The sequence below is a fragment of the Rosa chinensis genome, chromosome 7 (assembly GCF_002994745.2).
Source record: "Rosa chinensis cultivar Old Blush chromosome 7, RchiOBHm-V2, whole genome shotgun sequence".
NCBI lineage: Eukaryota > Viridiplantae > Streptophyta > Magnoliopsida > Rosales > Rosaceae > Rosa > Rosa chinensis.
In genome coordinates, this window is record NC_037094.1 from 42193350 (window position 1) to 42209453 (window position 16104).

The window sequence follows — 16104 nt, forward strand, 5'->3', positions numbered from 1 at the left end:
ACCAAAGTGGGCCCAATGACTCGGCCTCTTCTCTTCCACAAAAAGCGGCGAAGTTTTTTTCTGCTATCGTTCTGTTAACTAAAAATTCGGTGCCGTGTTGTAGTGTTTGTTCCTTAAACTCCAAAACCCAAAAGAAAAAAAGGAAAAAAAAAAAAATTATATATATATATCTTACCAATTTAGAATATACCTCTGTTTTGTTTTTGCCTCATCTTCTTCTCTTTTGACATTGTGCAGATTCTCCACAACTGAATGTTTTATGTTGCTGCTATCAATAAGTCTCTGCAGGTTCGCTTTTGCACATTTGATGTGTATTATTTTTTGGTTATTGATTCTATTATATGTAGTTGATCTCAAGTCTTGAGGACTACATGGAATTTTAGGGAATGGTCTTTAATAAAGCTTTGGATTCGGGTAGAAGTTTGAGAATTTGCAGCAGGCCAACCCTTTTCAGTGTTAATCTTGAACTCAAAGCTTCTGCAGACATTGGTTTTCGAAAATGAAGCTGAATGGCTAATGCATTATGTAAAGGGTATATACATGAAATAATGCTCCTTATCAAAGTTCAGCGAACTCACTGATTTAGAAATGCTTGCAATGAAGCATTAGCGATGATGAATTACATATACGTGACAGATTACTGATCGTTGATCATATTCTATTCCACATATTCATGTGTTAGCTATGCTGCATGTAATGCAATTGGAGTTGACGTCTTTTTCTTTCTTGTTCATGGAAACATCTTCTTTTCCCTTATTCTTAGGTCAGTATATGTTCAACATCAATCTGAAATTTCACATCATAGTATAAAGGTTATACAGTTTGATGTGGCTGTGTATTCGAACAAGTTGGTCTCATTGTTAAATAGACACAATGGTTAGACTAAGTGGCCCTGTACCTTCATAGGAACTACCTTTTTTTTTTCTTTTTTTTTTCCTTTTCCTTTTTTTTCCTTCAGACCATTTTGGTGTCTCTAACTTACCTTATACAAGTAATTAAGTACGCTTCTAATTCGGTTCTTCCCCAACTAGGTATTTCTTTACAACTTTCAATTGCAGCTTTTGAATTGAAATGCTGCAATTGGTCAAGGCCTAAACTTATGTAAAGGGTTACATCTGTATGCAAATGCGCCATTCTCTGTCCACTTGTGATGAGTATTCAGCATTCTTCTCATGTTATGTCTCGATTTCATGAGAGGAAAGGTTATCATGTTAATCATTTATGGTTTGAATTTCTTTTTAGAAATCTGTCATTTTGTTTCTGAACTTCCAGGAGATCAACTTTGATACCTTTTGTTTCTGCATACTTGTAAGTGTTTTGGTTGAATGCATCTTCTTCTTTGGAGATTCTTACTTCTGTGAAACAATGATTTGTTTTGCGGTTTTCAACTCCAGGAGCGTCTTGAGGCAGCTGGTATTGCCAAAACTGCACCTTTTGGATATTTGGTGATTTCAATGTATATAAGGAGGCTTCAACTGCTTCTGATGGATTTATATGTTCACAGAGTTAGCGGGAGATGTAAGTTTCCTGTTTTTAGATTATCTTTCATATACAGTTAAATAGCATGGCCAATTAGGTTTTTCCAAGGCAACTGAATCAAAGAAGAAAATTTAAAAGGAAAAAAAAAAAACCGAAAAACTGAATAATGAATTCGTCATTACTTGATGACATTAAAATTTTTGGAAGTGATCGAGTTGAACTAGTAACCAGGTGGAGATCCATATTACCAGATTATGCAAGGTTTACTCCCATGCTTTCAGTATTCATAGTTGTGAAACATCTTATTCTGGAGTCAAAATTACCGTTTCCTTTGGGTCACTGGAGGTTGGATGTCTACCTTACCTTAGGACTTTAACTTTTAATAACAGATCATGGGGCATGTCTGAAAGAAAAATGCATTTATCTAGCTAGAGGCCATACTCGAGTCTTGGTTCTGTGGTAGAAGCTGCCAAGAGGTATGTTATAATTCTAATTTTTCATTTAAAGAGAATCAGTAGGTTTCAGGCAATGTTTTTTTTTTTTTTTTTTTTTTTTTTTTTTTTGAGGGGAATGAAAGACTAATTCATTGATTGAGAATCATTACAATCAGAGATTAATATAGCCTCCACAGACGGACGAAGATATGAAAAGAAATCTATTTGAAAATCAACATTCTTACCCTCCTGAGCCAAGACATGAGCCACACCATTGGCCTGTCTTCCAACCTTGAGGACACGAGCTCCCAACGCCTCATGCAATAAAACCCGCAAATCTTCCAGCAAGAAGCCGAGGTCCGACCCATCTAGTGCAGCAGACGCTAATCCGGACACCAAATCAAAACAATCTGTTTCCACAATCAAGGGGGTAAGATTATTCTCAACAGCCAGCTGCACTCCTAGAACTAGAGCGAGCAGCTCCGCATGTCGAGCTGATTGAGCCAACGTGATAGAGTGCCGAAACCCATGCCCGTCATGGTCCCTAAACACCCCACCTAACCCCGAGCGACCTGAGCCTTGATCAAAGGTAGCATTAACATTCAGTTTAACGAAGCCCAAAGGAGGTTTCGTCCACCTATGAACCGGCCTAGCAGCCAAACCCGACTGGGTAGAAGAACGAGCAGCTTTAAATTCTTCCAACCAACCCAAAGTCATTGGAACAATCTGAGACGCTTGTTTAAAATCACCCTTCCAAACTTTAGCGTTTCTATTTCTCCAAATAGCCCACAAAATCATCAAGTAATAGGCAAAAGACTGAGGACTCGACGAAAGAGGCCAACAAAAGCCAGTTTGCAACACTTGTAGGGGCCGTGTATAATGGGAGGTTGGCACCCTGAAACAAACTAGTGGCATGGGGACAATCTAGAACCGCATGCAAAGGAGTCTCTATTTCTTCATCACAGAGAGGGCATTGGGTATCTAAATCAATACCACGGTCACGAAGCCTACTCCGAGTAGGAAGAACATTGGAGGCTGCTTTCCATGCACAGATCTTTAAACTACCTGGGACTGGCGCTTTCCACAACTGACGCCAAAGTGCAGCACTTGGATTAGGTGTGGACGAATCCTAAAGAATCCGATCCCGAGCAATATGATAGGCTGATTTAACCGTGAACCAACCTCTTTTATCACCATCCCAAATCCACCTATCCTCATGATTCCCGGGGACTAAGGGGAATAGAAAGGATCTTCTGAACAATGTGAAAAGGAAACAGTTCTGATAATAGGGTGGCATTCCACATACCCGGGGAACTGAGAAAATCAGCTACAGTAGTCACTATGTCCGAGAAGAAAGCACTCAAATCCTCTCCCATTAGCCATGGATCCAGCCATATATTAGTAGTGAAACCATTACTAACATGTTGTTTAATACCAACTTTAAGAATGTCACGACCCTGTAAAATACTCCGCCAAGTGTATGAAGGCTGTATGCCTAGATTAGCTTCCCAAAAAGTACTATGGGGAAAATATAGAGCTTTGAAAAGTTGGCCAATCAAAGAATCAGGACTTTGAAGTAGCCGCCACCCTTGCTTAGCTAACATCGCCAAATTGAAAGCAAAAAGATGTCGAAAACCCATACCTCCCAAACTATTAGGTTTACAAAGCTCATCCCAAGCCCTCCAATGCATTGTCTTCTTCTCTTCCATACTTCCCCACTAAAATTGGGCACACAGTTGGTGAAGCTCCTGAATAAGATTCTGAGGTAGTAAGTAACAATTCATTGTGTATAACGGTACTGCCTGAGCTACCACTTTGATTAGAATTTCTCTACCTGCAGCACTGAGTAATTTAGATCTCCAACCTGTCAATTTTTTGGACAAGTTATCTTTAATATAGGCAAATGTATCAGATCTAGACCTGCCAACAGGGGTCGGGATCCCTAAATACTTCTCATGCTTATCCATCACCTGAACTCCCAGAATCTAGGCCATACTGTCCCTCATATGTGGCAAAACACTTCCACTGAAGACAACATTACTCTTCTGTAGATTCACTTGTTGCCCAGAAGCTCTTTCATAAATATTTAGCAAATTTCGTACCATAAGACAATCTTGAGGTGTTGCATTGGAATAAAGCATACTATCGTCAACAAACAAAAGATGACTAATAGTAGGAGCACCATCACAAATACGTAATCCCAACCATTGATCAGTAGACACCGCATGTGATATAAGGGCAGAGAGTCCTTCTGCACATAATAAGAATAAATAGGGAGACAAGGGATCTCCTTGCCTCAACCCACACTGCGGTGTAACATAACCTCTAGGTGTGCCATTAACAAGAAAAGAAAATCGTACCGTAGACAGACATGACATGATAAGATCCACCCATTGAGCAGCAAACCCCATTTTAAGCATGATGCGCTGCAAGAATCCCCACTCCAATCTATCGTAGACTTTACTGATATCTAGTTTAAGAGCCAAAAAGCCTTCTTGACCACGGCTCAACTTGTGCATGTAATGAGCTAGCTCTGACACTACCAGACTATTATCCGAGATCAACTGATTAGGAACAAACGCACTTTGGTTAGGGGAAATAATATCTGGCAAAAAGCTCTTGAGCCTATTAGCAATAACCTTTGATGCTATTTTATAAATGACATTGCATATGGAAATTGGTCGAAGATGGGACATAGTCACAACTTCCTTGATCTTTGGAATAAGAGCTACATAGGTGTAATTCAAGTCAGGAGGGATTTCAAAGTGGGATAACGTCGAAATCACCGCATTATTAACCTCTTGTCCGACAAGATCCCAATATTTCTGGAAGAAAAAAGGTGAGAGACCGTCTGGCCCTGGCGCTTTTGAAGGGTGCATTTGAAATAAAGTAGTACGAACCTCCTCCACACTATATGGAGCCAATAAAAGCACATTCATAGCTTCCAAGATTCGAGGCTCAATAGTCTGAAGAACTAAGTCTTGAGCCTCCAAATCAGAAGGTTGGGAACTGAACATATTCTGAAAATAATCCACCACGACCCCGTCTATACCGGCTTTATACTCTTGCCATATCCCATTCTCATCGAAAAGACCCTTGATCTTATTTTTTTGATGCCTATTTGAAGCTTTCGTGTGAAAAAATCTGGAGTTCCAATCACCATCCTTAAGCCAAATTGCTCTAGAACGTTGCCTCCAATAAGTCTCGTCGATGGACATCAATTCATTCAAACGTTGCGAACACTGCAGTTTGAGAACATTATCATTTTGGTCAAAAGGTTTCTGCAAAAGAGCACCCAGCTGAGCTCTCACCCCTTCCACCTCCTCCCTTCTACTACGAAAAACAGTTCTGTCCCAATCCAGAAGTTGAGTCCCTAATCCCCGAACTTTGCGGCACAGTTGGAGCATAGGTTCCCCACCATAAGGAGTACTCCAAGCCTCCTCCACCTTGGACGAGAAGCCCTCATGAGCACACCACATCTCTTCAAACCGGAATTGACATCGGACTTTATCATGGCACATTTGTTCCTTACGAACCTCCAAGAGTAGGGGTACATGGTCTGACCTACTGGGGTGGAGATTAACCACACGTGAAAAACCGAATTCCGATATCCAGGTTGGGGTACAGGTGCCCCTGTCCAGCATCTCCTATGTGTTCAAATCAGACCACGTATACAATCCTCTAGTAGAACCCATATCCTTCAGGTTACAATCCGAGAGGGCATCCCGAAACGCCTGCATCTGTCTTTGACTATGCACCCTGCCTCCTGACTTCTCTCCCAACTCCAATATTTCATTGAAATCACCAGCAACTACCCAAAGATCCCCTGGATTTCGGGCTAGAGATCGTAACATATTCCACGACAAGTGACGTTGTCCAGTCTCTGGATGTCCATAAAACCCCTTGAAATGCCACTCCACCTCGTTAGGAGCTTGTATATAGGCATCAATATAATACCGCTCCACGTCTTGAACCCTAACCGAGATGGAGTCATCCCAGAGTAAAGAGAGACCCCCTGCTTTCTCCACGTGGGCGAAGTGAGCAATATGAGGAAGCCCAATAGAGCGCTTAAGAGATTGATGTTGTTCCTTAGTGCAATGAGTTTCGCTGAGGAAAACCAGATTGATGCGATGCTTTTGAATTAACATCTTCAGAGCATGTCTAGTTCTTCTATTCACAATACCTTGACAGTTCCAGATCAGAATATTCATTGTGGGATAAAAACAAGGTGAACAGAGCACCCGCTGAAGCCGCCCAGCGGCACTACAGAAATCTAGAAAACCCTAGACCAGGGCTCCGCAGTTTTCGCTACTACAACATTGTAGTGTTCAGGAAATGGCTTATTGAGAACTTGAGAGTTGAATAAATACCACTTTTGTTGCTTGTTTCATACAAAGGAGGAGTTTTGGTTAGGCTACATGGTGTATACATTTTTTTTTTTGAGAAACTGCTACATGGTGTATACATGAATAAACCCATCAATGATTCTAGTTTTCTTGTTAGTTTCAAAGAGGGTTCCTGGTTTTCAGGATAGTAGTAATAAGAGAAAATTACAGATAAGTGAATATTTCAATGTTTGTTTATCTTTAAGGCCACCAAATATTTCTTTTTCTTATAACGCCACTAGGTTAGAAATGGTGTTAAATTCTAAACATTAAAAATAAAAGAAATTATAGCTCTGCCACTGGCATCTAAACAGACCCAATTTCACATTCTAGGTCATTTGGAATCAGAAACCGCCTCTCTCTCTCTCTCTCTCTCTCTCTCTCTCTCTCTCTCTCGATCCCGATCTCGACTCGACTTGTCACTGCCGCGCTCTCTCCGTCGGCGGCGCTCTCTCAGTAGCTCTCTCCTTCAGCACCTCTCTCTCTCAGTAGCTTTCTCCGTCGGATCTCTCAGTAGCTTTCTCCGTCGGCTCTCTCAGTAGCTTTCTCCGTCGGCACCTCTCTCTCTATCTCTATCTCAACTCCGTCGGTGCTTTCTCTCTGGTAGTAACATTTCTTGTGTTTTTTCTCTCTGTAGCCTTAGTAGCTTTGTTTGTTGCTAGTAGGTTTCGTAGTTTCTGGTAGTAGATTTTGTGATTGTTGCTAGTAGGTTTCATAGTTTATGGTAGTATATTCTGTGATTGTTGCTAGTAGAATTCATAGTTTATGATAGTAGATTTTGTGTTTGTTGCTAGTGGGCTTTTGCAGTAACATTTCATAGCTTTTTTTGTTGTTATTGTATCTTTTGTAGCCTTAGTAGCTTTGTTTGTTGCTAGTAGGTTTCATAGTTTATGGTAGTAGATTTTGTGTTCGTTGCTAGTAGGTTTCATAGTCTTTCACAGTAACATAGCATTTTTGTTGTTTGTAATTTTCTGTTTGTAGCCTCAGTAGCTTTGTTTGTATCTACTTGCAGAAGGAAAAATGGCTGAACATAGAGACTGAACACCACAGTATAGAGCAAGTCTACAGTCATTCAATGACAAGATGAAAACCTACAAAGGGATGATCAGTCCAGATGTAATGTTGAGGTTGAATAGGACACCATTCTGGGAGATCATTTATGTCTTCCATCACGGGCTTTTAAAAGACAATGAATGCAGAAAAGTAGATGAGGACATTCATAGAATGGTCAAGACATACGACGTCAATTAGAAAGGGTTTCTGCTTGGGGAAAGGATACTGAAAATAACCCGTGAAGATGTAGCTATCTGCCTTGGAATGCGATTGGAAGGTGTCACATTCGAGCTAAACAAGCATCACCAGAAGCCAACGAAGAATCACATCATCGACAAGTATTTTGGAGATGCAAAGAAAGTGACAAAAGCGATGGTCGATAGTGCACTTGCCGAATCTTTGAAAGACCCAAGGAATCAAGTCGCAAGTGAGGTGGCATCGCTAATCGTCATGAGTCTGTTCGTATCCTTCTTGTTCTGCACCTCAGGTTCTACATTGTCCTGGAAGTTGGTAGAAATTTGCACCGAATTGAATTCTTGGCGACGATATTCATGGGCAACCTTAGTATTAGACCACCTGCACAATGGTCTATGTAAGAAGCAGAAAGACAAAGATGTCAATTTGTCAGGTTGTTTGCCGCTAATCATGGTAAGTAACCACTACTATTAGTTTCATTAACATATCAGTAGATTTAGCCCTCAAAATTAATGTTTTTCTTATTGTTGTGTAACAGTATTGGTTAGCTAAGAAGACAAAGATGGGAGGAGCAATCAAGAAAAATGAATTAGGGTCGCCAAATTTCATAAGATGGTCACTCGTCGAGCTGCACAAAGAAATGGAGAAACTAACCAACGAGCAGATAGAGGTAAAGAAAGAAAAATAAAGAATAAATTTGCAATAAGAAATCAGTTTAGAAATATATTGTTCTAGTCTTTAACATTGTGTGTACTTTGTTTGATGAAAAATAGGAAATGTTTGACCGAAAGCTGACAGAGGAAGACTTGGAAGTGGCAATGAATGACATCAGAGGCAGAAACAGAGGAGTAGCATCAGATGAAGAGTTGAGGGAGGAAGACTTTGTAACTCCAACTTTTGGAGATTGGGTAAGTAACTTTCTTTATTGATTGTCAGTAGCTTTCTTTGCCTAGGTTACTAGCTTTCTCTGCCTAGGTTAATTAGTAGCTTTCTCTGCCTATGTGATCTATAACCAATTAAGTTTCTTTCAAAATTTTAGTAGTTTTCCGTAACTGTTTGAGTATCTTCTTTTAAGCTCATCAGTAGCTTTTTAAAAATTTCAGAAGCTTTCAGTTTCATGGATGAGTTAGTAGATTCGTATGATTATGTCAGTAGCTTTCTTTAACCATTTTTGAGTAGCTTTTTGTATTCAAATCAGTACCTAACAAACTTTCAGTTTCGTTTAATCAATTCTGAGCAAGTTTGTATCTTTGTATAGCTATGTTAGTAGGTTTTTTTTTTTTTGGTACAATGGGGGTCAAAGACCCAGAAAGAAAGCAAAAAACAGAAAGAACTAAGAAATAGCTGTGGCAACAGCTCTAGGCCTTACAAGGCCATTAGTATCATCAAGGACGTCTTGGACAATGAAGTTAGGCATTAGAGGCAGCCTGCATAACCCCCGATCCTGATCAATGCTTTTCTTTGCCAACCCATCTGCAACCATATTTCTCTCACGGTGGATGTGAGTGAATAAACAGTTGGAGAAAGATTCCATAAGCTTCCTGCAATTAGCGAGTAAAGTACGAAGAGGATGTAACCCTGTGTCAGAACTCTTAAGAAGGTTGATAAGGATAGCTGAATCCGATTCAACCTCAAGATTATCTATATGGAGCTCGATAGCAATACGAAGACCAGTAATAAGACCCCACGCTTCTGCCTGTAAAACCTCGCCATGACCAATATTGAGCATAAAACCATAACACCATTGACCATTGCTATCTCTAATTACTCCACCAGAGCCAAGAACACCCTCCCTAGACCTTGACCCATCCACATTCAATTTATAATACCCAGCGGGAGGTTTAATCCAACTCAACAACTCAATCCTAGAATTAGGAGGACTGGTAATGGCAGTAGAGTTCTTGTGCCATTCAAGAAAATATTGCAAAATAGATTCTCTGGCATTATAAGGACCATGGAAAGTATTATCAAAAATGTTCTTATTGCACCACTTCCATATAAACCAACAAGTGAAGATGAAGGCATGAGACCAATCAGTATGCATAAACTTACTTCCTTTCTGAAGGATATTTGCAGCAATCCAAGCTTCCCAGTCCAGAGTAAAGGTTCTTCGCATGGATATAGGAACATCGATAACATTCCAGGTTGCAGCAGTTTTAGGACAATCTCTAAAGAGATAGGTCATAGTTTCTTGTATTCCGGGGCAATGCTTGCAATGAGGATCATGAGTGAGTCTTCTTCTAGCTCTGTTGACATTAGTAAGAAGGCGACTTTGGACAAATAACCAAGTAAAAGTCTTTAACTTGGGGGGGATATTAAGAGCCCGTATGTACTTCCACATCTTCTGGGAGTTGGTGTAAACTGAGGCAAGGCTATTATAAGCACTTTTAACAGTGAACTTGCCATTAGAAGTGTGTCGCCAAATCAGCTTATCACATTGTTGTCCAGTAACATCAATGGGAATGCATAAAATTTTATCCACTACCTCAGCTGGCAGACAAGCATATAGAAGAGTTGCATCCCATTCATTGTTACTCCAAAAATCTTGGACAAGCATGCTATCATCGACCATTGTAGAGTCCAGTGCAAAATCTTTAAGAACACCAAACTCAGTCCAGTTATCAGTCCAAAAAGAAACAGAATTCCCATTTCCAATTCTCCAAGTAAGACCTTTTTTTAATAAGGCAGCACCAAAGCAAACACTAGACCAGGTGCTAGAATACCTAGATGGCATTGCATAATCCTGATGAAGGAATTTCCCCCTCCTCAAATATTTTTCAGAGAAGATTTTGCACCATAAACCATTATCATTTTGAATAATCCGCCAACCAATCTTAGCAAGCATAGCCTGGTTCATTTCCATAGATTTTTTAATTCCCAAACCACCAGCCATTTTAGGTTTACAAATGGTATCCCAATTTACAAGATGGACACTCCTTTTGTCATCACAATCACCCCAAAGGAAATTTCTATTCATCTTGTCAAGATTCTCACAAATAGAGATAGGTAGTTTCGCAGTTTGCATCGAATAAGTGGGGATGGATGATGTAACAGCTTGAATCATGGTCAACCTACCTGCCATGCTCAAGGTTTTACATTTCCAGCCTGCGAGCTTATTTTGGACCTTATCAAGAAGATCAGCATATGTATTTTTCGTAACCCTAGAGTGAATTAAAGGCATACCTAAGTATTTACCAAGATCCCTTGTCAAAGGGGAGCCACATATAGCACTGATCTCCTTAGCTAGCCTTTTCCTGGTGTTAGGAGAGCAATAGACCTTAGACTTTTCAAAGTTGACAGTTTGACCTGAGAGAGCACAAAAGATATCCATGCATTGCTTGAGAACTTTGGCCTGTTTTGTAGAAGCTTTAGCAAACAAAATAAGATCATCAGCAAAGAATAAATGGGAGATCAAAGGTCCAGATTGTGAAGCCTTAATAGGCTTCCATTGTCCAACTTCAACGGCAGAATGAATCAAATGGGACAATTTTTCCATACATAAAACAAAGATATAAGGGGAAAGGGGATCCCCTTGCCTTACTCCTCTGCCAGCACCAAATCTATCAGATAGTTCACCATTCAAAATTACCTAAAAGCTAGCAGAGCTAATGCAGTTCATAATCAAGTGAGCTAACTGAGTAGGGATCTGCAACTCAAAAAGAACTTGAGCAATAAAACCCCAATTAAGCTTATCATAAGCCTTAGATAAATCGATCTTCCAAACCATAAAGCCCTTTTTCCCTTTGGACAACCTGCATTTGTGTAGAATCTCTTGGGTGATCAGAATATTATCTGATATGTGTCTTCCAGGCACAAAACTGACCTGATTTGGGCTGATCCAGTTGCATAGTAAAGGTCTGATTCTGGCCACAATAATTTTTGTAATAACTTTGTAAATAGTGCTACATAAACTAATGGGACGAAAGAGATGCATGTGTTTAGGACTTTGAATCTTAGGAACCAATGTAATTAAGGTGTGGTTCAAACCATTAGGAACTTTACCATCCAGGAAAGCAGTTGAGACGAGTCTGATAATATCATCACCACATAGGCTCCAATGTTTTTGGTAAAACACAGCTGGAAAGCCATCAAATCCAGGAGCTTTAAGACCACCAATAGAAAAGAGAGCAGCTTTTATCTCATTGGCACAGACAGGTTTCTCCAAATCCATTACGGAAGCAGCATCAATAGACGGGAATAAAATTGGGATGTGAAATCTCAAATCAGAGCTCTCATGGAAGGAAAAAAGTTCTTGGAAAAATTCCATGGCAATGTTTTTCATACATGTGGAGTCATCACACCAATTACCAGCCTTGTTAAAAAGCCCATCAATTTTGTTCCTTCTCCTCCTCACCCTAGTGGTGATGTGAAAATATTTAGTATTTTTATCTCCAGCTTGAATCCACTTATCTCTGGATTTTTGCTTCCACAACAAATTTTCACAGTTTCTAACATGCTCATATTCTTTAATAAGATCCAGCTCCAGCTTTTGAAGAAAAGCATTATCCCTGGCACTTCTATGTTTTTGCACACCACCAATTCTAGCAAGAAGTCTACTCTTTTGCTTGAAAATATTTTCAAAAACATCCTTATTCCAAATTCCTAGCATATAAGCAAGTGATCTAGTTTTTTGCAGGATATCTCCGGTTGTTGCATTCCAAGAATCCTTAACAAAATTCGTATAAGATTCATGTTGCATCCACATGGCATGAAAGCGAAAAGGGGGATTGACCCGTTGAGATCTAGTATGAGGACTAAGCTTCAGTAAGAGAGGGCAGTGATCAGACCTAATCTTTGGGAGATGAACAATTTTTGCCTCAGGAAAGAGAAGTCTCCACTCGCCGGTACAAAAGCATCTGTCCAACCTCTCTTTAACTCTGCCATCAGACCATGTGTAATCAGCACCCTGATATCCAATATCAATCATAGCATCATTGTAAACCCAATTTTTCAAACCACCAAATTTTCCTACATAGGAACCACCATCAGCATAGGCAATTAATTCATTGAAGTCCCCAATCACAGCACTAGGCAACTGATGAGTAGCATGAAGATTAGCTAGATAAGACCATAAACCTCGTCTAGTAGCCGCACAAGGGCTAGCATAAATACCAGTAATTAACCAACATGTAGAACCAATCCCTGATACTTTAACCGTAATAGATTGAGAAGTAGAGTCCACCGTATCAATTTGAGCTTTATATTTGTTCCAAAGCATCCATATACCCCCTGAAAAGCCCTAAGCCTCGACCACTTCAAAACTAGTGAAACCAAGATTCAAAAGATGATTTTTAGCCTTAGAGAATTGCACTCTAGGCTCACAGATAATCAAAAGATCAACAGAATTTATTTTAACAAGGTCTGAAATTGCAGACCTAAAATCACCACTCCCTGCACCCCTTGCATTCCAACATAAGATATTATCCATGAAAGTATATGAAAAAGAGGGGGGGGGGGGGGGGGGGTATAAACCCAGAATTAGGATACAATCATATCCTCCCCGACAGGAGAGGGCAGGTGAGGCTCAACAGTAGCCATGTCGGAGGAAGCAGAATTCTGCCCTGTATTTGATGAGAGATTTAAACTCATGTGGGAATTAATATCACAAGAACTGCCATCACCACCAACCTTATTAATTCCAAATTGCTCCATATTCTCCTCAGGAGGCGTGTGCCCAAAGGTAGCATCAAACGAGCTATTACTATGACACACATTATTGGAACTGCTCAGGGTGGCATTATGAATATTACTAGACAAAGGTTGATCATCAACAGAACCACCCCTGAACACTCCTTTCATAAAAGAAAATGACGCAATATCCATAGTGGCTTCAGAATTAGATATTTTGATGTCTTTTCCAGCAATATTCTTTGATTTTGAGGAGGAGGAGCTACCCTTGGAACCACCTCCCTGATTGGAAATATCCTTTAAGGGATTCCTACTTTTAGAAGCAATTTTCCTTGTATTGGCAGGAGGGATACAATCAACAGTGCTTTTACCCTTAAGTTTAGCCTCCTTTGCAGCTATTTTGCCAGCTTTTTCCTGCACCTGCTTCCAAACTTTCACACTTTTAGGTTCATTTGCAAATTCCACCGAGCCAAAGATAGGCTTACTCACAGGAGTCTCCTTTTCTACATTGTCTGTAGGGTTTTCATCATCATCTTTCTGCAAAGGAGCAAATCTAGAACCAGAGTTTCCTTTCCCCTTAGCTTGGGTTTGGCTGGAGGTAGAAGCTTTCCTGTTCTTATAGTTCATTATCATCCAAGGTCCCATGTTAGGTTTTGCCATTTTAACCGTAGTGGTAGCAGGTTCAGTATCACTGACATTAGACTTTTCTGCAATAGGCACCTCAATGCAAACAGGGAACTGCACAACAACATCATCTTGCCTACCATTTGAAATCTCAGTAATCATGGGTTCATCCACTTTTGTATTGACAGAAATAGCTGAACCAGAGGCTGCATTCTCACTTACGTAAGGGCATTTGTCCTTTACATGACCATAAACCCCACAGTTGAAACAAATTGTGGAGATACCTTCATACACAACACCAAATGGTTTTCCATCAAGTTCCACAAACGGTTTCAGGGGCTCATTGAGGTTAATCTCCACACAGACTCTGCAGAACTTCCCTCTGGCTTGTGCAAGAGTGTGCTGATCAACTCTCACAACTCTTCCAACCATACTTCCAATCTTTTCCATAGTGTACTACTTGAAGTATTTGACTGGTAGTCCATTGATACGAACCCACACTGCCATAGTCTTGATTTGCTCTTCAGAAGGGTCAAATTCTGGTCTCCATTTTTGAACCACAAGGATTTGGTCTGCAAGAATCCATGGTCCATTGCATAATGCATAATTCATGTCTTCACAAAGCTGGAATTTCACAATGAAAAATGAATTGGGCAAATCCACAAGCTGCCATCGTCCTTTAAGTGTCCACTTACGGGTAAGTGCTCTTCTCATAAATTCATATGCATCATCAGAGTTAGGGCGACCCATAAGCTTCACAATCACCGCACAATTCCATTCTAGGTCAAGCTTAGCTTCAACGCGCTCAGAGAAAGAAATATTTGGGCCAAGTTTACCTTCAGTGATTGTATAATCACTATCATCCAGAGTGAATTCTTCCATCATCGCGTTGGATAAGCGAGCTCCCAATGGTTGTAGAACTGAGCTAGCATAGCTCATAGGTGGCTTTAGTTGAATTGACTCCGGTGATGTCGCCGCCAGAGATGGTGCAGACTCGATCGGAACTTTCTTATTTTCTGCACATAGTGAATCATCATATCGGGTGCGCTTATACTGAATCAGAGTAGTCGAAGCTCTTCCACCACCCCCAGAGGGAGTGGCGGAGAACCGAAATACCGGTGTCTTCGTCGTCATGCAATCGGTGATGCAACAGTGCCGGAAATTGAATCTGGGTGGGTGGTTAGGTAGCGATTAGAGCAAAGGACGAATCAGGTCCGTGCGCGTGGGGCGCGTTCTTTTTTTTAGCTAAGGGTCGATAGAATTGATGGCTTCTCTTTTCAATCGAATTATGTTAGTAGGTTTTTATAACCATCTCAGTAGCTTTTTAATGTGATTTTTTTTTTTTTTTTTATACAGCACCAGAAAACCACCTAAGAACGGCGAAAAGAAGAAGCAAAAAGTCAGAAGAGAATGAAGGACTTAATAGGCTCGATGGAAGAAGCAACAACTCAGATGAGTCTTTCACAAGAAGAAAACCAGAAAACTCAAGACTTGTTGAAGAAGTTGACCGAAGAGAATGAAAAGCTAGCAAGGCAGAATGATAGATATTGGGAGATGTTGGACAAAGCCTTTGAGGAAGACAATATAGCAACAAGGAAGGTACAGATCTTGCAGAACAAATTGTTGAAGAAGTGGAAAGTTTTTACAACCATTGAGAAGGAAAAAAAGAACTTGGAGGACGTCATTGAGCTGCAGAGAGAAATGATACACAATCTGGAAAATGAATTGCTGGAAATGGAAAGAAAGCTATTGGAGAAAGATATGTTGGATTCTCAAGAGGATTTACGAAAAGATGATATAGAAAACAGTAACAGTGATGGTGAGGATGGTGAGGAAGAGGGTGGAGAAGGAGCTGATGGTGAAGATGGCGCAGCGGATGGACTTGATTATTTTATATGGCTGGTCCCAAGTTCGAATCCTGCTGTCAACATGGACTGTTTTGAGTTTTTTTTTTCGTTCTTTTTTTTTTTTTTTTGGTCTGGAACATTTGTTTCATACTTTTTATTCGTTTGTAAGTAACACTATACTTCTTTTTAATTTTAAAAGTCAAAGATAATTTATATCCCATCATGAAAAGTTTTCTAAAATTTAAAAATATTTGATTAATACAATATGTAATTTAAAAAAAATGATTTTACTGGAATCTTATTCTAATATTTTAATGTTTATTAAAATTTTGGTATATAATTTATGTTTCAAATGTTTTTTTTTTCTCAAAATATCTGAGTGCCCCACTTGAGATCAAATTCTGCCTCCGCCACTGGTTGCTGGAGAAAGAGAAAGAGCCTGTGCTTCCGATTTAATTA

The 16104-nt window shown here is 40.0% G+C and overlaps 1 protein-coding gene across 4 annotated transcripts; it reads left to right on the forward strand.

Annotated features, from left to right (window-relative positions):
* Positions 1–234: 234 nt before the first annotated feature.
* Positions 235–15841, forward strand: LOC121050475. 4 transcript variants are annotated; one of them, XM_040510516.1, is made up of 8 exons: positions 235–288; positions 384–532; positions 1395–1518; positions 1869–1955; positions 7311–7999; positions 8085–8216; positions 8320–8454; positions 15155–15841. In XM_040510516.1, the coding sequence occupies exons 5-8, from the start codon at positions 7616–7618 to the stop codon at positions 15170–15172; spliced, it is 669 nt and encodes a 222-aa protein (XP_040366450.1). In that variant the 5' UTR covers positions 235–288; positions 384–532; positions 1395–1518; positions 1869–1955; positions 7311–7615; the 3' UTR covers positions 15173–15841. The 4 variants fall into 4 exon arrangements, with proteins under 4 accessions (XP_040366450.1, XP_040366447.1, XP_040366448.1 ...); XM_040510513.1 differs by lacking the exon at positions 15155–15841 and adding an exon at positions 12183–12479; XM_040510514.1 differs by lacking the exons at positions 1869–1955; positions 15155–15841 and adding an exon at positions 12183–12479.
* Positions 15842–16104: the final 263 nt, after the last annotated feature.